The 25,143-nt window shown below is 42.5% G+C and overlaps 1 protein-coding gene across 1 annotated transcript in view; it reads left to right on the forward strand.

The window, feature by feature from the left end:
• The window catches only part of LOC144755902 (putative ferric-chelate reductase 1), a 328,302-nt gene that overhangs the window by 198,083 nt on the left and 105,076 nt on the right, over positions 1-25,143 (forward strand). Inside the window, exon 7 of the mRNA XM_078645292.1 lies at positions 16,676-16,777. Coding sequence (XP_078501418.1) covers positions 16,676-16,777 — 102 coding nt within the window. The remainder of the gene's footprint in view (positions 1-16,675; positions 16,778-25,143) is intronic.

The raw sequence follows: 25,143 nt of genomic DNA on the forward strand, positions 1-25,143 counted from the left end.
ATCTTGGGGTTCTTTTTGATACTAAACTAAATTGGGCCCCGCATCTTGCTAAAAAGAAAGGTGAATTGGTCAGGGTGAAAGCCTCAATTTTTAATTTTGCCTCGAAATTTTGGAAAAAACCTACCGGTGCCATGCTGAAACTTTATAATGCTAAATCCGTGGCAACGGCTACATACGGAAGTGAAATATGGGGGATGTCGTGGGTGAGCAGCTGCAGATTGTTGAAAACTTTTTTATGAAGCGTCTCCTGTGTGTCCCCGCAGGCACGTCCAATCTTACAGTACACGAGGAACTAAGGACGCAATATTTAAGTGACATTTTCTCCTTACGCCCGTTGACTTGCTGGATAAAACTGTGGCTGAATCTGGATATTCCATTGACACATTTGATTGTAAGGGACTGTTTGTTCCAGAACAAGGCATTGGGTATCCCATGGATGAAATACCTGAAATCCAGCTTTGCTAGGCTGGGGCGTCTTGATTTGTTTGAACATCCAAGCCAGATTGTCAAGGGGGACCTGGAGGTCATCAAACGGGCCTTCCTTATGGATAGGAAGATCCAAAGGGAAGGTGTGGATCTCCAGAAACAAAGTGTGAGAAAATTTGTCATGCTGAAAACGTGTTTAACCACCGAGCCATATTTACTGGGCTCCCTGACCTCTCATGAAAAGTTCCTGTTAACAAGGTTCAGGTTGAATCTCTTCCATCATCTGCTGGCTAGGCCAAAAACTGTTAATTTTAATAAGAATGCAGTACTCTGCAGCTGCGACGGAAAGTCTCCACAGGACATGCTGCTTTTTTTATTCTTATGTAGGTTTTATGAATACCCCCGCAAGCGCTATTTGGTGATTCTTTTAAAAAAACGTAATTTTATTCAGATCAGACCGGCTTTAATGTACTTACAACTTTTGCACAGTGATAGAATTCTCCAAATCACTGAATTTTTAAAATTAAGTGTAAAGTTGAAAAAATGTTTGGATCAGTAGTGGATTCTTGCAATGAATTTTCTAATTTTTTGATTCTTATGTAATGAAGACAGTACATATCAGCACTCTTTGCACTTTATTAGATATGTGTTTATAACAAATGTATTTTTTAATTGTGTCATTACTGTATATGTACTTTTATGGTTTGAACAAAAACCGAAATAAAGTTTATTGACTGACTGCATAGCATGCAATTACATTGCATTTTTAGAAACTACCTTTACAACGCATTCCATTACATCGCATTATACCATGTTCCAGGTGTCTTGATATTCTGCCGGACACTGATTGAAGTGATACTTTCACTACAAATAGGTCACTTCATGACACTGTGAGAAACTTGTACTCGCAGTGTGAATACGTGGTAGGTAGAACTCTTCCCCACCACTGTGTAGAGCACGGATCAACTGACCAGCAGGCATGAAACATGTTGACCTTTAGAGGTGAGCATTGCTTAACTGAACCATTACGTGAGAAAGCTGCCACTCTTCTTATTTTTAGTTAGGTGGATAGCCAGCCTGAATAAAAGTCTTATTTGGACTATCCTACCTATTTTAGCAAAAATTCACCACATCTATACTTTTTAGGCCCCTAACACCCACTACACCTTACGGCGAGGAACAAAAGATCTCCACTACAAAGCCTCTTTATGGGTGCCCATCGAGTACTGCAGCGCCGACCCAAAGAGGAGCAAGTCCATATGATGAAGCATGACACCTAGCTGGCTGGGTGTGTGAGGACCCTAGTTCCCACAAGAAGGAATCCCTCCTTTACTCGCTCCCTGAACTACCCACTTTACAATCTTAAACAGGGTTTCCCTAATTTAGTCTCTTCCACACAATTTGGTACTTCCTAGTCACATAATTCTATTGGCCATGGATGTTACTTCTACCCAGACCGTCCAGGATTTGGCAATTTAGTGATTTGTAAAAAAGATCATAAAATTAGCAGTTTTGCAAAACGCTGGCCCTTTTTACAAAATTGCCTGCTAAAATTTTAAGCATGCAACCCCTCATCTCATTGGCCCACTATTGACAACTGAGCTGAATAAAAGGAGGGTCAGCATGTAGGTGAGGTATTTATTTTTTAACTTACCTGACTGCTGTTGCATCGCATCCCCCTGTTGAGCATCAGATTTTCCGACAATGCCGCTGGGATATTATGTTAATCATCATATGAGAAGCAGCCTATGAGGGAGGCTGAAGGGCCAGTAGAAAGAGAAGGAGAGCGGGTTATGAGGGGTAGTATGAACACAGTATTTTGTAAATTAACCTTGATTTAAGTCCTTCAAAACAGAGACAAGAGTGTGTGTGAGTGGGTGTTTTTGGCTAGGGAGTATTTAAAAATCCCAGGTGAAATCTGACTGACACCTTATTATAGACGACTGAAAACAGTAGAGAAGAGAGGATACAGAAGAGAAGAAAGAGGAAGACAGAAGAAGGAAAAGAGAAAACTGCTGCTGCTCGGACTGATATAAATTAGCCACTGTTTCACTGCTGTTCTTGGCAGTGGAACTTCAATCATGTGAACCTCCTCAACTTCAAGTTGAATCTTGAGAATGTTAATACCTGCCACAATCATTCTTTGTCCAGCTCCTCAACCATGTAGAGGAAAAAATCCAGTTTTTAATGTAAACCTCTGCAGTTTTCTCATGGTTTAGGGTCAATGGGGCACATGTATGAACAAACCATTTTGCGAGTCCTTAATATCGATTTTTAGCGAATCGCTATTAAGGACTCGCAACATGGAATGTATGTAGGAATCACAATAATAATTGTGATTCCTTAATATTCCTTAATTGCGAATCGCACATTGCGATTTGCATTTAAGGAATACCTTCCCATTCATTCCCATGGGCCTAGAGGCCCATAGGAATGAATAGGAAGACATTCGCAATTTGCGAGTACCTTTAGGTACTCGCAAATTACAAATGCAATTTCAAGGGTGCAAAGTTGTCAAAAAGACACCCTGTTGCACCCCTGAAATATGTATGTGTGAACATGTGGCACAAATACATGCCCTAAGGAAGAATGCAAAAGGAAAAATGCAAAAAAAAATGCATTTTTCAAAGAAATCGCAAATTACCACCAACTTGAAGTTGAGGGTAATTTGTGATTTCTTAGGGTGAAATTGCACAACTTGGGTGCTTCCTGCATTGCATTTCAGGAATCGCAATTCGCGATTCCTTAAATGCATTTGCAAAACAGGGAATTGAAAATTTTGCAATTCCCTATATTGCGAGGACCTTTTTTTTTTTTTTTGCAGTTTTATATAGCGCGAACTTGACCCGAACTGAATCAGCACCAGTTACGTTACATGAGGACACACATTCAGTTTTGTTAGGCACGGGGAGATTAAGTGATTTGCCCAGAATCACAGGATGTTCGGCGTCGTTACCAAGACTCGCAAATGAGCCGATTCTGAGAATCAGCCCGTTTGCGACTGGGAAAAAGGCTTAATACATATGCCCCAATGTCTTTCATTAATGGCAGTGCTGTTCTTCAAGAACAAATAGCAGTGTATACCAATATGTCTAATATATGATTAATAGAATACTAATCTCTCTATCAGATAGGTCAGTGGGATGAAACACGCTGCATAGATTGGTGTGTAGCTTACTTTTTAAGTTTTAAATGAGTTTTATTTGATGAATGTAAAGAAATATAAACATCATACAGAAAATACATGATTAATATCTGAAAACTTGAAAAAGAGAGGAATACATCTTATTAGAAAAAAGAAGAGAAAGGGGGGAGAAGGAGAGAAAAGAAGGGGGAAAAAGTGAAAAAAGGAAAGTATATCATAAAACTGTATAAGCATACATTATTACAGTAAGAATTTTCCTAATGCATTATACAAGCATATAACAATAAAGTGGAAATTAGTAAACAACAAAAGGTTACAAAAGTCAATGTGGTTTAGGGACTTCTTCAACGGAGGGTTCATGTAAGGACATCTCTTTAGTAGATGCATTTAAAAAGTTTGTAACAGGTAAACAAAGTAAGTCTCTTTTAATTGCAAGCGAGATGGGATATACATAGGCTCTGTCCAACCTATGATTACAGTAGACTCCATACCACCATGCCTGGAAAGAAACTGCAGAGGTATCTTTCCTTGACTTTGTAAATTGTTGAAAAGGAACACCAAGGAGTAAATTATTAATATGTATCTCGGTGGTGTGTCATGACCAAACTTCAGAAATGCTCCCCAGAAAAATATGAGTGAAGGAAAATGGAATATGAGTGTGAAAAATATTGTTTATGTATTGCCAGACTCAAGTCCAAAAAGTATGAATGTTTGGACAATCAAATAACATATGTTTGAGGTCCGCGGATGGATTAGTACAAGACCAACAAGTAGAGGGAATGGTTTGGTCAATCTTGTGCAGTTTAGCAGGAGTGATGAGCAGTCTATGATAAACAAAAAAATAAGGTCTGCGTTGTGTGAGCTGCTCTAGTGGACTTCCGTATTTTAGCCCAGATTTTGTTCTAGAGTAAAATGGAGAAAGACTCACCTAAATCAGATTCCCAACTATGCTCAACTCTAACTTAGTTCACAGAAGAGGAATGTTAGTTAAAACGTTATAGATTTGAGAGGCAGAGGGTGTAGTGCATGAAATTGAAGTTATGTTAGAAATTGGAGGGACATGTGGCAGGTTAGAGAATAACTTATTGTAAGAAGATTGAGCTGTTGCAATCAAAGATAAGGATCTGGTTTGATATGATGAGGGAAGAGAAAAACCAGATTGCATTATCGGGAATCAAATACAGACGCCATCTTGAAAAAGCTGAAGAGTTCATTTAATGCCACAAGCAAACCAATCCTTGCAAAAGATATATTTATTATACATTTGATATGCTTTTATTACCGAAGTGATGAGTTTAAAAATTGTGAACGGTCATCTTGTGAAGAGGAAAAGAGTGGGTGGAAAACGTTTTGAGCATTTTTAAGAATGGGAAAAGATAAAGAGGAGGGAGTGTTGGTAAATGAGATAAATTCTTCATAAGAAAATGGATGAAAAAGAGATTTTTCAACTTCTTTTTTTTTAAATTAAAAAAAAAAGTTTTTATTAGATATTAAACGACAATAAAGGTACAGTCATCCACAATGCCTGGCAAAGAAAAGTAGCCTCATTACCAAAAATGATACATATCTCCGTCGCTAAGTCACTAACACAGCCTTTTAGCCAACATCCTGTAGCGGGCAGGCGGCATAGACCTACAGCTCTCTCAGTCGTATGCAATTGTCTCTGCCTGTATAGCTCCAATCCCCAGTTCTAGGAGTATGCACTCCCCTGTAGTACCTCTCTCCTCACAACCTCCCACGCTCGCCACAGCCACGCTCATCCAGTCAAACATCCTTCTCTCAATCACTCCCCACCCCTCTCCCCTCAATTACACCCCACCCACTTCCGCATCTCATCGTCCAGAATTGGTATCCCCCCGCCTCTTCTCAGCCGATCCCCTCCGGGTCCGCGCTGCTCTCATTTCCCACGTCGTCTGCAATCCTTACCTCTGCCCCCCCATCACTCAGCACACTTTGTGTATACGTAGCATAAAGTCCCCAGAAGTTCTTGGGTCTGCTTCTAGGGGGTAGCAATTCGCTATAGAGTTCCGACTGCGTAGAGCAGTATAGCATATCACTAGACCACTGGCACAGTGTGGGGACTGGCCCCCCCAACCAGCACATGGCGACTCTCCTCTTGGCCATAAGGATCCCCATGTCCACCAATCTTCAGATTGCCTTCGGCAGTTGTTTAGTATATCCCAAAAGGGCCGTGAGCGGGTCTGGTTCCAATGTCACCTCAACTATTCTACCAAGCTCCTCAAACACTGTTTCCCAAAAAGCAAGCACCCCCGGACATAACCATGCCAAATGCATGAAATCCGCCACTTCCGCCCTGCATCAAGCACACTCTGCATTGTCACATAAACCGTATCTACATAGCCTTTCCGGAGTGTAATACATCCTATTGAGGTACTTAAAATGCACCAGCCTGTGTCTGCCATGTAGGGATATTTTTCTGGTATTAAGACAGCAATAAGACCACACAGTGTCGTCCAGCTGAGTATCCAGATCACGCTGCCATGCCAATCTGGCAGCCGTGTACTTGTGCACTCTGTGTGACATTGCAATCCTATAAAGTGCGGACACCATCTTACAAGGAGAGTCAGCCCTAATAACATGCGTTAGCTCCCGCACCTCCGGGGGCTCTGCCATGTCCAACCCTAGTAAAGCTCGCAACGCCGCTCTAACTCTATGAAAGGTAAACCTGTTCAGTGGTCTGTCACTCTCCGGCACACCCTGTAACTGCTCCACTATACGTACTGTTCCATCATGAAATAAGTCTCCTGCCACCTTTATTTTCATAGATCGCAACGCTAGCACGACTCCCTTTTCCCTACACGGCCCCAACCATCTCATCCATTCTATCGACATGACCGGAGAGTATAGTATAGCGCCCGCCTGATTGTGCAGCAGCCAATGCCAAGCATGTCGCGTTGTATTTAAGGAATCCAGTATACCGGTCCTGCAGTCAACCCATTCCGCAATTACCGCTGGCAGGGCAATTGGTGCAGCGAACAATCGCTCCATACGAAGGTAGGGGACCCCCTCCTCCTCCATGCATGCAAGTTCGCTCCCTGCGACACCCTGTAATACAATTCAAAGTCTGGTGCGCCCATGCTGCCTAGATGGTATGGAAGCGTCAGCACCTCCCGCTGCACTCGAGCTTGTTTACCTGCCCAGGCTAACTTGAGCATCAATTGCCGCAACCTGTGGAAGAAGGTGCACGGCAACACCAGAGGGATATTAGTGAAGAGGAAGAGGAGTCGGGGCAATACAACCATCTTCATAAGTGAAATACGGCCCATTAGCGACAGCGGGATCCGAATCCATAGATCCACGTTGTCCTCTAATTTGGAGATGGCAGTACCATAATTTTCCCGAAAGACGATGTCCGTCTCCATATGCAGCCGGATGCCCAGATACCTCACCGAGTCAACCATCCAGCGAAGGGGGTAATCCATTGCAAACTCTACTGTTGCAGGCGTGAGCGGGAAGACCAGAGACTTCTCCCAATTGACTTTAGGCCAGACAGGGCACTAAATCTAACTACTTCCCTAATAATTGCCGTCAAGTTCTCTTCCGGCTCCCGGACATAAAGAAGCGTGTCATCCGCATATGTAGACACTACAATCCTATAAGTGGGGAACCCAATCCCTTAGTTTCCGTGGTATTCCCGTAGCGCGCAGGCCAGCGGTTCCGCTATTAGGGCATATAGCAGCGGGGAGAGGGGACAGTCCTGTCTGGTGTCTCTAGTAATATTAAACGGGGCAGTGACCAAATCACCAATACGTACTCGTGCCGTTGGTTCGTGATACAGAACGCCCAGCATGTGCAGGAACGCTCCCCCAAGACCCATTCTCGCCAATACCTGCCGTAAAAACCCCCACTCCACGAATCAAAATCTTTTTCCATATCAAGGAATACAGCTACTGCCTTATTCTCCTGACAAACGTGTTGCATGGTCCCGAACACAGTCCGTATATTATACGTTAAATTTCTAGATGGTACAAAGCCAGCTTGCTCAGACGCCACCAGGATATGCGCTATTAGAGCCAGTCTAGTGGCCAGGATTTTCGCAAACAATTTGGCATCTACGTTGAGAAGGGACAATGGACGATACGAACCACATTCATTCAGTGGTTTTCCCGGCTTCGAAATAGCGACCAGGATCGCTTCCCTCATCGTCAGGGGCATTGTGCCTGTGTCAAACATGTCATCAAACAATGCCGCGAGGTGTGGCAGTAGCTGTTCTGAGAAGGCCTTATAAAAGGCGACCGTGAGGCAGTCCGATCCCGGTGCACTTCCCGCTCTCATGCTGCCTAGCGCCTCTATCATTTCGTCCTTCTCTATCGGATGCCTCAGCAATTCCCTATGCGTATCCGGGAGAAAAGGCAACTGAATGTACTCCAAATACTCCCTAATTTGATCGTCCATCCCCGTGGACCTGGTTAATAAAGATCTGCGTAATACTACCGGAAGCACTCAGCCACCTCTGCCTCCTCTGTCAGGAGATCGCCGTTGTCCACCCTGATCTCCATCACTTGCGTCTTGCCTCGTCTAGCCTTCATCAGCCGAGCAAGGACTGATCCAGGCCTTTCTCCCTCCCCGTACGCTCGTGCCGTGGCATACTTGCCTAAGTGTTTCACTTCCCGATCTGCCGTGTCTTGATATTCCAACAGAAGCGCCTTTATGTCATCATCCACTTGCGCACTCCCCCTTCCTCCCTGTCCCTTTCCAAAGTCCGTAGTTTCCTCTCTATCTCCTCCAGACTTCCCCTGAGCGCCCGTAGTACTCCAGAATGTTTGGACATGGCTATGCCCCGGATATAAACTTTAAAGGTTTCCCAAAGTATCTGAAAACTATCCACTGAGCCAACATTGGTGGTAAAAAAGGTAGGTCTAGCAGAGAGTATGGGGGAAATCTCCACGTAAACGGTGGAATACTCCTCGTGGGGGGCTTCAGAACCAAAAGCAAAGGTGAGTGGTCCAAGAGGGTACGTGGCAACACTATGCATTGCCGCACCTGGCTAAGTAATGAGGTAGAAGCAAACCATTAATCGATTTGTGTGTGTATATCATGGAACGCCGAGTAGTGTGTGTAACCCCCTTTCCCCACATTGCGAATTCTCCACACATCGCACATACCCAGGCTCACGATCATTTCCCCAATTCTTCTCGCAGCCGCTGCAGGCAGTCTAGGCGGTCCCGCTGAGCCGTCCAGCTCCGGGTTTCTGATCACATTGAGATCATCACCCCACAATGTCCGAGCTTCAGTATACTGAGATAAGATTCGAGCTAGGTCACCAAAGAATTCCGGACAATCATAATTAGGCCCGTAAACATTTACAAGGATGTAATCCACACCCCACCCACTACACTTAGAAATAACATATCTGCCATCCAAATCCTCTCGTAGCAAAGTCAGTGCAATAGACGACCTGGGGTTAGCCCAACTTAACACTCCCCTAGCATGCGTAGTAAACCCTGCCGCATTGATGTTGCCCTCCAGTGCCCTCAGCTTAAGCATCGGAGTGGTGTTTGGGAGGTGAGTCTCCTGCAGAATAGCCAGGTTCACCTTATGCCTGTATAAATAGTTTAGGACCTTACGCATTTTACGATGGTCATTAAACCCCATGACATTCCAAGTAATAACCCGCAACCCGCCCTCACAATCAATAGAAGCAGACATTTCACGTGACATCAGTCAAATCTTGAATTACATCGCGTCTCCACCATTGAACAGTGCTAGCCAAGCTCGCAATAACTGCACAAAACACAACTCGCTTCATACCATACCCCCCTCGCAAGACCTCCCCAACATCACCCCCTTCCCCTGCCCACAGCAGACCTCCCCAACATGGCCGCATGTACCCCCCATTCAAACCCCCACCCCCCAGAGAAACCCCTGAACCCTCAACCAACGTGAAGAAGGTAGTGTAATCAGTGCCAGGCACACGGGAGCGGAGGTGGCAATTCACGTGTGAACAATATCAAAATGTAAGCAAGTGAGTCACCCAGCACCAGCCCCTTCCCCAGACACCTTAAAAAAATATGCAGCATAGCGCTAAGCAAACATAATTCTTAATCCACAACTAAGCCGTTCCCCATGCACAATACAGTGAGACATATAACACTTTTGCGTTTATGCAAATATCATGTCCATGACAAAGTTAGACGCGTCTCAGAGAATGTCATGCCCACACAGTCCCGACATTACCAAAGTGCCTAACTGCCTATCCCTCAGGATCCATGGTGACATGGCCAGTCCCCGAAGTCCCCTCAGGGCACAACCGCCCCTATCAGGAATCAACCTCTCTGAAACATTTACCAAGGCAATAGTACTTCCGCACATATGAACGTACCTCCCACATAGTTCAGCACCCCGCCCTCACTATCCCCTATATCACACAGCACTCTCATAGCTACCAGCCCTTGTTGGTCAGTCCTGTTTATCCAGCCTCGACCCCTCCGGATCTTCCGTACCAGACTGCTCCGGGCAGGGACCTCGCTCCTTCGTCCAGGTCTTTATAGCTTTCTGCAAAGCGGAAGGGTCCGTAAAAATGGGTGAGCGGTCCTGGCGATTAACACGGAGCTTCGCCGGGTGCAACATTGCATAGTCCATTCCCATATCTCTTAGCTGTCGCTTGAGCGGTGCAAAGTGCCTGCGTGCCTCCTGAACTCTGGCGGTAAAGTCCGGATATAGGGCCAGCTCTGAGCCCTCGTTGTGTAGCACCTTCTTCTCTCGGGCAACCCTCAAGGTGGCGTCCCTGTCCCGATAGTTGAGCAATTTCACGATGATCGGGCGCGCCGCCGCTCCCGGCGGCGTCCGAGGACCCAGTGCCCTGTGCGCTCTCTCCACCACGAACATAGCCGAGAAGACCTGATCGCCCAGCAATGACACAAGTAACTTTTCCATGAACTGCTCCATATTTCCCGTAGTTGTCATCTCCGGCAGGCCCACCAGTCGCAGATTACAGTGCCGAGAGCGCGCTTTAAGGTCTTCGGTCTTATCCTATAAGGCTCTCAGGACTTTCCCCAGCTGCTTGTTATCAGAATCCAGAGTTTTATGCACCTCTTCCACCTCCGTTATTCGCCGTTCCGACATGTCCAGTCTTTGCGCATGCTTGTCCAGGCGCTCCCCCATCCTGTCCATACCATAGGTTAGGGGGTCCATTTTCGCTCCTAGAGACGTGATACCACCATGCAAGGACTTCTCCATGGCCCTCAGCATGCTGCGGATGTCTGGTTCCTCCTCATCCTAGGAATGCCATGCGCCTCTGGCTCCCCTGTCCGACGCGGGACCTTGCAATCGCGCCCGTTTTTGCTCAAATGTTAACTTTGTCTGGGTCTTGTCCCCCTTACCCATGCTGACCGACCAGGCCCACTTCAGGCCAATGCTCTCCTCACCACAGCGTCTCCCGCACGCACCTCAAGATTGCGTCAGGCCCCAAGCACTGGCCGGAGACCACCAGTGGCGCAGTCCGTTCTGTTCAATCAGGTAGGCAGGTCGCAAAATTCCGATTAGGTATGTGGTGTGCACAACCTGTGCCAGCGCGTGCCCAGCTTCACTACCACGTGGATTTTCCTCACGGGGGAGAGCCAGCAGGAACTGTCCGGTGAATTCAGGTCGCGAGCCTCCCCTACACCTCCGGGTGCAATGTGTCTCTGCCCCACGCTCAACAATGTCCTTCACTTCCCCGCAGGTCTGCCCGTGGGTGCTCGCACTCTGCGAGCCAGTAGATTACGACGCTCCACTCGCGTCCCAAAGACAAGGCAGGGTGCCTGTATAGACATCAGCAGCCACCGGGCCCACCAGGCTGTTTCACTCCAACCGCCGCTCCACTATGCCTCCAATGCCAGCGCGTGTGACCCTCTGTGCCCAGGCTTCTCACAATGCTCCTCTCACCTGCACTGCAGCGTGCCCCTCACTACCTCACAAGACGGGGGCACACTCTGCAGAGCACTAGTACTCCTCACTTCTCCCCAGTGCAGGTCTCACGCAGCCCTCGCCACGTCGTGTTCGGGCCGAGACCTCTGGCTGCCACTTCTGCCGTCTTTATGGCCGCACTTCGAGGGACGTCTCCCGGCCGCTCCCACCACTTCAGGCCGGGGATCCGCGGCGTAGTCGCCGCGTTGCCGGTCGTCGCTCAATCGGGTCCATTCCCGCTCCGGTCCGCTACAAGGTCGCAGCAGCCCACGCCGCACACCCTACCACCGGTCCGGCGCTTTTATGCGGGGAACAGCAGCCACGTTAGCTGCAGGATTGTTGGTGTATCGCCGATGTCCCGGGAGAGCTCAGCGCTCAGGCAGCCATTTTGTTGACAAGCAAGCTCCGCCCCCCAGATTTTTCAACTTCTACCCATAATGGGTAAAGTATAATGTCAGATTGATTATCAGATAAAATAAAAGCAGATTGTTTAAAAAAGAATGCAGAATGATAGGAATAAAAATCTTTTAAGTTTACAACGGGACATTCTAGCTGTTTTGTTATTCCAAAGGAATTTGGATAAAATAACATACAGTTTTTTATAATAACATTTAGGAATATTGATTGGGATATTGGATAAGTAAAACAATATGATAGGAAACATCATTTTTATAGTATCTAGTCAACCCCGCCATGCTGAGTACAGGGGGTGCAATTGCGAAGTGGACACAGATACTACTGATAGTAACTCTTCCAGGTTTAGAGCGACAGTATCTGTAATAGAAGTGGTGAACCATAAACCAAGATATTTAATCTTATTTAAATTCCAATGAAAAGATGAGACAGATAAATTAGCTTGAAAGAATACATTATTTAAAGGAAGGATGTTGCATTTATCAGCATTTAACTTATAACCAGAGACAAGGGCAAAATCATCTACTTCCGCGAGGAAAGATGGTAAAGAAGTTTAAGGATTAGAGATGAATAATAAAATGTCATCATTTGGGAGATGAATATAATAAAGAAACATAATTAATGAATTTTGAGCCAAAACCAAAGCATGCAAGCGTTGAAAGAATAAAAGGCCAACTGACTCTATCAAAAGCCTTTTCAGCATCTAATGAAATTGCTGCTAACGAATGCTTGTATGATTTGGATCCACCCAAAACATCTAAAAACAATCGGATGTTATCAGATCAATGTCTTCCTTTAATGAGACCGCATTGTTCCTTCCCAATAAAATGGGGTAAAAGGGAGTCTAAATGAACGGGAAGTATTTTTGCAAACATTTTATAATCTAAATTGATTAGAGAGATGGGTCTATAATTTTTGCATGAATTATGATCTTTGTTTTCTCTAGGGAGCAGACATATTAAGGCCTCTTGAAAGGATCCCTCTGATTTCTGGTTAGATATAAAATATTGGAATCATTGAAATAATTTAGGACGGAGGATCTGGGAGAAATGGGAATAGAATTCAATTGTAAACCCATCAGGTCCCAGGGCTTTACCCTTTTTGATAGAATGAATAGCTGTCAAAATGTCTTTAGATTGAATATCGTCTTCTAAAGAAGAAAAGTCTACTTCAGGAGAACAAGGAGGGGTGATAGAGGACAAGTAATGAGAGATTTTTTCTTGGGGAGATGGAGATTCAGGAGTATAAAGGGATTCATAAAATGTGGTAAATTCTAAAAGAATATCTTCGTTTTTATGAACTCTAGTGTTAGCCAAAGTTAGGATTGATTCAATTTTAGTTAATTTTTTTTTAAATCTTAAGATAGTTAGTGAGAAGGTTTCCAGCCTTATTTTGGGCACCATAATATTTAGCACTTGATTTAAGCAAAATCAGATTAGCAGATTCGGTTGAAAGTGTATTAAACAAAAATTTGTCTTTAAGAAGTGTATCCAAAACAGGCTGGGATTTAGTAGAGTGAAAGGAATATTCTAACCGTTTAGTCTGTGAAATGAGTATTTGTCATTTTTTAGAAGAGGATTTACGTTTCTGAGCAACAAAGGAAATAATGAAGTCTCTAGAAGCAGCGTTAAAGGTATCCCAAAGTATTATTGGGGAGGTGTATGGAGATTCATTTTCTAGAAAAAATTTATTTGAAGAATGTTGAAAGGCCGGGGTAAAAGTGGGGTCTAATAAGAGAGAATTATTAAATCTCCAATGTTTACTTCCCACTATAGGCGGAAGTAAATCTAAATTAAGAGAAATAGGAGCATGGTCTGAAAGTAAAATGGAACCTATTTTGTAATGTGAAATATGTTCTGTAAGGGCCTTAGAAGCAAATAAGTAATCTATGCGGGATTGAGAGGAATGAACAGGAGAGAAAATAGTGTATTCTTGAAAGGTAGGGTGGCATAGTCTCCAGACATCAACAAGGGAGCATTGGGCAATAGTAGATGTGAATTGAGAATGAATAGTAGAGAGGATAAATCAAGATTGTGATCGTCTATCAATGAAGGGGTCAATAATCATGTTTCAATCGCCACCAACAATCAAATAATCATCACTGTAGGTCATTAGTTTAGATAAAATTTGTGGCCCAAAAAGTTTATCAGGGTTAGTGGGTGCATACAAATTAGAAATAGTCAAAGGAATTTTGTTAATTAACAAAGAAACTGAGACCCATCTGCCTTCGGTATCTGTTTCTTGAGCAACAACATGAATATCTAAACACTTATGACTCAGAATTGCTACCCCATTACGTTTCCCAGAACCATGAGAGGCAAAAACATGGCCCACCTACGGTCATTGAAGTTTAGAAATCTCTTTATGAATTATATGAATCTCTTGCAATAAAACAATATCACCTTTCAAGCTAGCAAAATGTGATAAAACCCTTTGACGTTTTATAGGTGAACCCAAACCTTTAACATTCCAAGATAAAATATTTAACGACATCTTAATTTTCTAACAACTATTCAAAAATTACAGTAGTGTAAAATAGAAATAGTAACCAATAAAGAATTACCAGGAAAAGAATAGCGTAGATGAGTATGAAACAAAGAGGAACATATTTTAAAAACATCATGCAATAATTAATGAGAGAAGGAAGATAAAAGGCTGGAAAGAGGAAAAGAAGAAAGAGAATGGAAAAGAAGAGAAATATAGAATATACAGAAATAGATTGAGAAAAGGATCAATAAATATAAAATATAGTCAATTTAAGAGAGCAAAAAAGGAGAAAGAAAGGAGAAAATAGAGAAAAAACAAAAAGACATACCACAAACATACATTGAAAACGGGAGTGGTGGAGCCACATAAGGAAGACGACCCAGCCAATAAGAAAACTCCAAGATGAGGATGGGCAAGGGAGGAGGACATCAAGATTGAGTAACAGTCACAAATCAGGGGATCACGAAAAACCATAAGGGGGTCCGAGCCTTCAAGACCCTCCACAAGGCCATAGATGCGTAGGTTGTTGCATCTATTTCTATTTTCCACATTTTCCACTTGTTGTTTTAGATGGGAAATTTCCTGATGCATAGAAGGTATTTGGTTGGCAACAACTTGAACAGAGTCAATTCGATTTTCCACATGAGTAACTTTTTGATTGGCATGGGACCAATTGGCATCAAGACTTTGTAGGCAAACATTTGTTTCCGTCATGTACGGTTTGAGAGAATGAATTTCATCGAGAAGTAACTCCATAGAAATGGATGTTGGAGTACTGGTAGGAGAAGGCGGATCTTTTTTGACACGTTTACCTGTTGCTGGAGCTGATACAGAGGGTAATTTAAAGACTGGTTTAGGTGTAATTCAGTTGGAAATGGATGCTGCACCATTTGCGGTGGAGGAAGTGGAACTTGATTCAGTTTCATCCATGTTGTCTTGTAGAATACTGAAAGGATTATAATCCACCAAGGTAGCAGGATCAGGAGGAGGAGCTCTGCCACATGGAACTCGTGCCTTTGCCATAAACACTATACACCAATAGCTTTAATACCTTCGTGTATTTATTAAAGGAGATAAAGAAGAAGAAATTCACCTCAAATCAGCCAGTAGAGGTTATGGCAATTTGTATTTGAAACAGGTCAACAAGAAAAAGTCATGTAGGTATTGAAATATGGCTTTGAAGTCAACTGGAACATAAAAGAGGCTGGTTGGTAAGCCATATTGACCAAAAAGAGATAAAACTGTGGTAAAAAGTGCTCCAATCACTAAAAACAGGCCTCTGGACGACCCAAGACTTCAATTTGGCGGTCAGGACCCATATGATATACAAGAGTTGAGCATAAACAACATGTATACTATGGATATTCAGTCAGAAAGAGGGAAGCATCTTCGTGGACAAAAAAACAGCTTGGTATGTCAAGTTGTCATGCATGGGAGTATATTTGGAGGTCAAAGACACTTTACATCAAGTAAGATAGGTTATGGGACTCAGCATTGCCTACGAAAGTCATCACCACAGAAACAAAAACTCATGAAACCGCGTTATCAATTGCTCCAGGGTTTCAGGTAGCAGCAATATGACCATTAACCTCAAAAACAGTAGAAGGGGTGAATTCAGACAAAAATTAGTCAAAGCGCTAGCTTTTTTGAGACATGTAGGAGCGTTAAATGCAGAGCAAAAACGGAGCTGTAAAAACGCTCAAAATGGCAGTCGCAAACTGACTGGAAATGAAAAGCGGCAAATAGAAAACAAAAATTTCACCCCAACAAAACAGGAATGTCACCAAACATAGAAAAGGTCTCCATCTCGATGTGGTGTCAGTTGGGGCTGCAGAGCACGAGTGGTGCCGCTCCAAAATGCCCCCTTCCCTGCACCGCCACAGAGCCTCACGGAAAGGTGTCCATCCTCCACGGCGCCGAAGCCACGGCCCGGTGTGTAGCTTACTTGCACAGGTATAAATCCCATAAAGCTATCATTCATATTTTACGAGGATAAAAAAATTATACTTGTTTTTAAGCAAAGGCAAATCATTATACTTTTCTGTATCAGTAGAGACTTGTTTCCCCTAAGTTATCAATCGGTGAACTGTATGGGCTGTGAAATATAAATACTTCTCAGAACAATTCAAAATGGCTTTTTAAGTGCTGAAAATAAAGTAGATACTAGGTACAGATTTTTCTTTGGGGTTAGAATATGTCGCCCTGAGAAACAAACATTATTGGCTACATTGGTTAATAAGATTAGTATAATCAATCTACGCTGCCTTACTTATCTCTGCTTATACTTTCTTTCAGGGTAATGATGACATTTATATGTGTGTCTTGAACACGACTCAGCAAATTGGAATTCAGCATGCCATCGCCACTGGAAAAACATCTCCCACTATTAGACCGCTGGTATGTGTAATTCTTATGTATTTAGATAACATTTTGTATATATCATGATGATTGAAGTCCAGAATTCTAGATTCACCACACCATAATTTATTTGAAAAGAACGCCTTTTATAGATTTGAAATAGGTGGGTGCTCACATCATAAATCAATTTAGGTAGTTTCATAATAATTTTCAAAAATATTGTTGTGAGTTCTAAGGTGATTTTACTTTGTGAAAAATGCTGATCTTATGTTGTGATATTAGGACCCATGTTTGAGAGAAAAAATGGTTCTCTCATGATTTTCAAAAAGAAGTTACGGAAGGTGCTTCAGAACTTTAAATAAGAACACATTTTCTAAATACCTTCCTCATCCATGTGAAAAATGAAAGTCTGACATGCTGAGTCAAACATAATTCCAACTGGAGCAGTCTGTCCTGTGACCCCTCAGTGTTGTTCTGCAGCTTCACCACAGAGCTTAATGAACAGACATAACGCCCACATGATATATTCCTGACAAATTTGAAGCACACCTGAACACTATGGGGTCGATTCCGATTCGGGAAAAAAACGTCTGTACGATTCGTATCCGGAGCCCTCTTCGTACGAATCGTAAACATGCCGTACGACCCGACGAGTACGATCTGGAACGGGGTATGAGGACGCGATTCGTACGGTCCATGTCAGGTAAGGGCGATTCGTACGGAAAAGCATACAATCACATACACACCGTACGGTCTGTACACCCCATGATCGCGGGTTACGGTGCGCACCCCTGCGATCATGGGGTTTATGCACCGTACAACCTGCGAACATGGGGTACGGTCCGTATGGTGCATACACCGCATGATCGCAGGGGTACGCACCGTAACCCTGCGATCATGGGGAGTATGCACCATACCCGGGGGGTGCATTCCGTACCTGTTTCGAGGCGAACTCTGCTTTTACGGCTGTTTACAGCTCCCGTAGAAAAAGGGTTGAACGGTGCGTACCCGACACAAATCGTACTTGCTGGGTCGGAAAAACCAGCCGCGAACCATACGGATGTCGCGTACAGAGGGTTCCGTGGGAGACTTGTACGGGGATTTGATTCGTACAGTCTCTGTACGATTCGTACGGAGTCCAGCTCCTGGTACGAGTCGTACTTCGTCATGTGTACGGGGGACGTTGCAGGGTACGATTCGTACGGGAAAAAATGCTCCGAACGGCTATTCGGAGCGGTTTTTCCCGAATCGGAATCGACCCCAATGTTTCTGAAACCAGTCTTTCATATTGTCATAAAAAAATATGGTTAGAGCCCTAGAAAGCTAAAATGAGCACACATATTCTATAAATTCTCATGTATCTTCCTCATCCACGTCAGGAAAAAGTCTATCTTGCTGATTAAACATACACTTCCAACACCAACGGAGTCAATTGACTTTCCATCAATATACTTAAGCTTCACTGCAGTGAAGAAATAGAGTGCAAACGATCTGTATTAAAGAAAAAAGGTAAGGCACTCCGAACATCATTTCTTGTGCAATTAATGTAATGCAAAATTGTGAAAAATCCAGAAACATAATGATCATTTTGAATAGCCCAAATATTAAAATATGTTGAGATCCACACAGGGATTATAAACTACTTGTTTGAAATAAAATGGCTTGCTAGTGCAACTCAATAGGCTGACATCTTCTTTAATATTAATCTCTTATCTGACACCAATAACGTTTTTGAAGTTTTAAACCTCTGCCAGAAAAGGCACCAAGCACAAAAATAGCAGTTCCTCCATAATTTATAACCCAATTAACCCTGTGGATAACAGTGGATGGAACAAAAGAACAAGGTTACTTGAAAGAACTGAAATGTCAGAGGTAAACAATTTGCTCAAAGAAATTGTTATCTATCCATTCATATACCTTCAAACAATTAACAGTAGAAGACGTTGTGCTATAAGAAAAATGTGATAGAAAAAGATAGCAAAGCATGTTTGCCACTGCTAGACCTGAAGTGGCTAGTATACATCCATGAGGGCCGGATCGCTGCCAGATTGTCAGGCTAAATGCAATATACCTATTTTCTTTTTAGAGGAGATGTATGCACATTAAAATTGGGATTGGATAAGCATTTCCTGGACTCTTTTTGGACACCTTTTATCTACACACAATAAAGACTATGAAGAAAAGCCTTTCTTAAATGCATTTCATAACCTTTGTTGTCAGAAATACTGCATAAGTAAGAACCTTAGAGGTCCAATTTTCCTTTTCCGAGTAGGAACAGATTAAGCACCAAATTATCATACCCAAGTATTGAATATATCAGTAAAGAAAGAAAGAAACAAATTCCTCTCATGAACTAATGTATGAAAGGTTACTCTCCAATAGCACTGTTAAGTAAGCAGAACTAGAAGATCCCTAGATGTTTTTTGAGGAGATGGAAATAATAGGTGCTTCTGGCAAAATGGAATGATGATGATGGCTATATGTACATTTTGATGCACATTTGAACGGCAAATAGAAATACCATCAATAAAGTAGGAAATATGTATCCTTTGACATTGCTCCAGATTTGAAGGGGCACATGTTAAAAATCACAGTGGCTAGCCCCTGTATTTGATAGCTGAGAACTGTGTTTGCAGTCAGAGAGGTCAACTCCCAGTAGAGACAATTGAGCTAAATCTTTTCCAGAATAAGTTTCCAATTACTATCAATGTCTGGAATTCCAATCCACTTTTGTGTTGCTTAGAAATGAGATGTATCAAACGGGGTCTGTAATGCCTATCTTTAATCAAATGTCCCAAAAATCCCTCAAAAGATCTGACAGTGTTTTCAATTTTGCCTTTTTCTGTCAAAATTGCAGAAGACACAAAATCTCATAAATCTCATCCACAGCTCTAGAAAATGTATATTTGTAAATCTTACCCCCCCTTCACCTACATGACTTACAACTGATTCAATTATCAAGCCAGTGCTCCAAAAAGTATTATTTATGTTTTAAGCTTCCAGTCCATAAAGTCAGCATTAAATATCTTCTTTGGGATTTTCTGACAAAGCAACCAACTTCTTGTGAGACATCCCTCCTTTTAAAATAACAATTTTTTAATGTATGATGGACCCTGAAATAAGAGTGGGGAAAATTAGTTTAATTGATGAAGCTAAGAAGGAAATTATCCTTGCTAAAAAGCTGAGATATTGGTCTGAAGAACTAATTTTTGAGTGACTTATTAGGATGTGGAAGGGACAAACATGAGTCAGATTGACTGTAGGGGCCTGGAAATTACAACACCCATGATGAAATAATAAAATATGTGCTGCATTATAATGATTGGAGATATTATCAATGTTAGCACTGTGGCATGTAATCTTGAGACACCAAAAACGTCATCCTGGTTAATTGCTAGAGAAACATACCTTCATTTGATGATGTGATTCGAATACATGTTCGAGGATCTTTATGCTAAATGAATGCCCCAATGAAGCCTCAATATTGGCCAATTCTAGCATTGCTTTACATTTTGGGGGTGCGTCTTAACCCACTGTTCCCTCTGTAGTGCGTGTCTGGCCTGCCAAACTCATTGTCATGTCTCCCTGCTAAGCGGGCATACAGCACATTACTAAGGATCCTCCTGCTGATCAGCAGAAGAGCTCTTTCTGTGCTAATTATGAGGGAAATATGAGGTGTAAATAAAATTACAAAGGCTTCAGCAGTATGAAAAGTGAAACAATGTGGGGTAGCTGTTTCTCTCTATTTAAAGCACTGAAGAATTCTGTCAGGCAATTAAATGTCTTCTCTTACTGTTGTACTGTTGTAATATTTGTCTATCATGCTGCAGATAAGACTATAATTCATCAAGTAGAGCTGTATAGTCAAATAAAAATATCTAATTTAGCGACAAACATACATTCCAAACTGTGGCAGGTTTTCGGTTTAAGCATAAACTACCTCTTCCAAGTTTTTACAGAGATTACTATCATTTTTGCCCTACACATGACATAACTGATAACACCAACATTACATCAAAGAAGTGTGCATGTAAAAAGACTTTGCTCTTTCTAGTCCTTTCTGACTTCAATGGTCTCAGTTTTCAACTACTGTAGATCGCCCTTGATGTGCTAAAAGTTCAATTTTCCTTTGACTGCAATCTGGGAGTTGTAGTTCTAGTTCACTTCCGTTGATTCATGTCAATGGCCAACCTGGAAACAATGATTTGTCCAGGACTAAAGTATTGCATCCTTAGTGATATCACACCCTTGTTATCTCACTTTTTTGAGATATTTACTTTAGTAAAACACAGTCAGTATATAATGCTTCACTACAGCCATTAGCTGCTGTTTATAATATTTACAACAAAATTGTATGTGGCTGATACACAAGGCAATTCTGCTTTAACCAAACACTTCTGTGCATTTTGCTTGTTTTAGCAGTCCTTTATTTATTTAGAAGCAGTAATCTGTTTGTCACATTTATAACCAAATGCATTTCATGTCATTGCATTGTATTTGTACACTGCCTACCATACTACTTACAAAGCTTAAAACACATTCTCAATTGTTGAGAAATTAGCTACTACCAATGTATAATTTCTAAAGTGCTTTGTGCCTCTGACAAGGTCACGTAAGTTCTTTGATTTTGAATCTGCTTTCTTTGTGCCCTTTGAGTGCATGATCAAAAGCATGTTTGGTGTTGCTTGGTCTATGTAAGAAAAGAAGTACATGAAGTTCGGCGGCAGGGTAGAATTCTTGCATAGAGTTTTAACAGCGTATAATAATGGGTGTGACTGACAGGGTGAGAAGTAGAACCTGCTGTACATACATGGGTGTAGCTTGATTCCAATGGCACAGCAAGTACGGAATCAACGTCTGTGCCTACATTTGGCCTCTTAGAGCGTGACATCACACTGACATCAAGTCAATGACCAATGAGTTGAAAGGCTACCCGAGCAATAGCCACTGGCTAAACTTATTGCAAGCATTATCGGATCACCTTTGTGTGTTTGATGCACCACCCTACGTGTAAAAGGGTATGACCAGACATGGGTTCTGTGCTCACTGTGCCACTGAAACCACACTACACCGGACTGACGAGCACCAATTACTGTGAAAACTGGCCTTGGTATGCTTCTGTTCCAGCTTAGGGAGGAAATAGCCTAGCAATATGTCTGGAGTGTTCCTTTTGGAGCAGCTGATTTCCACATGAAAATGGTGAGAAAAATAATGATGGGTTGGAATCTTACTCTCAGCAATTTGCAATAGTTAGACGTATTGCAAGAATTCCTCACATCACCTTTTATGCATTAGATTAAGTGGGTGGCTGGCTGTAGCCAGACCGTTGGGCATATTGTGTATGAGCTGATAAAATAATGACTGGCAAGTTGGCAAGTATGTGGAACACTGGAGAGGAACAAGGAATCGAGTTCACGACAGAGCACTGATCGCGCCGTGATAGGAGGAAAAGGTGACAGAGGGTCTGCAGAGGTAGCTAAGCAGCAAACAGCAGCTGCAATGGACTTCTGCTAAGAGAGCGTATCATTACCTAGTGCCTGACCAGGAGGGACTTCTAGAAGTTTGTGAGGGAGAGATGTCTGACATGTGGGCACCCAAGGAGATAAGGGGACATGGTTTAACTCAAAAGACATAATGAGGAAAGTTGACAATTGGAACACAGTGGGTGTTTCAAAAGAAGAAAAATAGATTGGGAAGAATCACCATTTATTTTAAGAACAGAAACAACCAACATTGCCAAGCACATTGGTGACTAAAGCAAGCCACACCCTGACAAAAGTTGACTCAAGCATGTTCCTTTAAATTGAAGCATGAAATGTTGACTGACTATGGTCTATGCAGAATGATGATTCATCTGGAAAGACAAGCAAATTTGTACTTCGTCAACCGAAGATGGGGGAAAACAGCTGTGCATGGAGGATGAAGAACACTCAGATGACTCAACCACATGCTCAGAGCCTGAAGGTGATGGAGAATGAAGAAAACATATGGGAGAAAAAGAGATCAGTGTCACAGGACCCATCTTTGTGGATGAGGGGCCAAAGAATGGCTCATACAGTATAAGACACCTGGAGACCATTCTTAATATCTATCACACATGGATTTGCTGTAAAACATAGCATACTAATGTAGAGTCTTGAGGGACCAAGGCAAACATGGGATGATATAATAGATTCATATGGTAAAATGGAGGGGGGCAGGGTTGGATGTAGAGGCCACAGATTCCATTTCAAAGATCTTTGGAACTTGTTCGTATTCAGTAAGAAGGAGGTACACATAACTAACAGTGTAAGTTTCAGGAAACACAAACTTCAGTACACCTGTGGGCAGTACATGTTTGCACCACAGTAGGTATAGATGCCTGTTAGTGAAGGTTTGGGCATAGTTGCCTCGTTTAATTAAATTACTGATCATGCACAAGAGAGAGAGAATAGGTGGGGAATTGTGCATGGTATTAGAGAGCGAACTGGAAGATGGAGACTTTACAACCACTTCTTGATGACTATTCAAATCTTGTGACTCAATATAAGTGGCCTCAACTAATCTAACAAAAGGAGAAGAATATTAGGGTGCATGCTAAACGAAATCCCACACATACTGTGGATGCAAGAAACACACTGTCAGAGGGAATGCCAAGACTACGTGAAACACAAGAAATACCCAATGCAGTTTTGGGAGTCTGGCACTTCAAAAAAGTGGAAGTGACCATCCTATTTGTAAAAGCCTAATGCTGATTAATGCAAGGTCAAAACTCCTTCCTGAAGAATGTCCTAGTTGGCTCGGTCACCCCATGTTCTGGGGAATTAATTATGGGAGACAACATAAGTACAACGTGGGATCCAGAGTTGAAAGGAATGGCATAGAGCATGTCACATCTGGAGTGATGTATAAAGGACTAAAAGGGTGAATCATCAAGCTAGTACTGGGGGACACATGACATACACTTCAACTAGAGAAAATGCCTTATTTTTACTTTTACCTATATGCATTGCACTCCTTAGGAGATTGCCTATGCAGAAGGTTTGGTCAGAGGGCTAGAAGGAGTGAATATGTCTGAAATTTCCATTTCAGACCACACTTATATGGAGATCAGGTTGAAGGGGAGGGACAGTTACAACGCGGGGCAAAAGTAGAAATTTGATATATAGTGTTATTTATACTGATATTGCAGACAAGATCAAAATTGCTCCTGGTATCACTAATTTCTTTAAGGGAAATAAGGTTGGGGACATTGTCAATCATATGAGATGCACTTAAATCTATAGTGACCGGACTGTCAATAAGTATGTCAGCTCAAGCTGCTACAGAAAGTAGACTGTCCTTGGACATTCTAACATCAGTAATAAAGGCATTAGAGGTGGTAGACAAAAAAGAACTGTTAAGGGCATAGAGGAGACAATTGTCTCTAATCAAGATGAATAGAGCTTAGAAGGCAGTTTCAAACTTGGGAGAAATAGTGTATGATAAAGGTGATCAAATTGGCCCCATGATAGTTCAGAGACCTAGGCACCACGGGACAAAGGCACGTAAAGATTGCCTTAAATTGTCAGATGGAGGATTGACAACTAGGGAGCATGATAAGGTGGCTGCTTTTAGATCCTTCTTTCAATCCCTATACACAAAAGACTAGAAATGTTTGAGGAAATTAAGGCATACCTAAAAGCAAGCATGATACTGACCTTACCTCAAGGTGGTATTGAGTCATTAGAAGACACTATAATGGTACTTGAAATAGGTTTAGCCTTCAAACAAACGCACCTGCACATCTCTCCAGGATATGATGGGAACATAGTTTATCATGCAACTAGGTGTGGAACTAGCCAGCTTTATCAACACATTAAGCTAGAATGAGGAAACAATCTATGTAAGAGATAGACATAAAACTAACCTACAAACAAGGATAATCCCTGAGAAGTGTACATCCTTTCAGTCCATAGCCAGCAATACTCAATGCTGACACCGAGTCCGGATCCTAAAAACTCCAATAATTTTAGAACCATTTCCAGACTCCCATTCCCTGCACAAATTACAGAAAAAATGAGGAATGCACAACTTAGTCTGTTCTTGGAAGAAGCCCAGGTGCTAGATCTCACCTAGTATGGTTTTTCGGGGGTGGGGGGACATAGCAAGGAGTCCGCGCTTCTTCAATCCACTGAAGAAATCAGGGCTATACTAGACCTGGGAGGAAAAGCTACAATGATTGCGCTGGACCTGTCGGCGGCCTTTGATACGGTCCATCATGTCTTATTGATGAATCGGCTGCAAGAGACTGCATGGAAGTAACTTAAATCCTTCCTATCTAATAGAGTACAGACTATGTCCCACGGCGATTTCACAGCAAATCCTTTTTCACTGCCCTATGAAGTCCCGCAAGGGTCGTCCATGAGTCCGACTCTATTTAACAT

This window comes from Lissotriton helveticus, chromosome 1_1 (assembly GCF_964261635.1).
Source record: "Lissotriton helveticus chromosome 1_1, aLisHel1.1, whole genome shotgun sequence".
Taxonomy (NCBI): domain Eukaryota; kingdom Metazoa; phylum Chordata; class Amphibia; order Caudata; family Salamandridae; genus Lissotriton; species Lissotriton helveticus.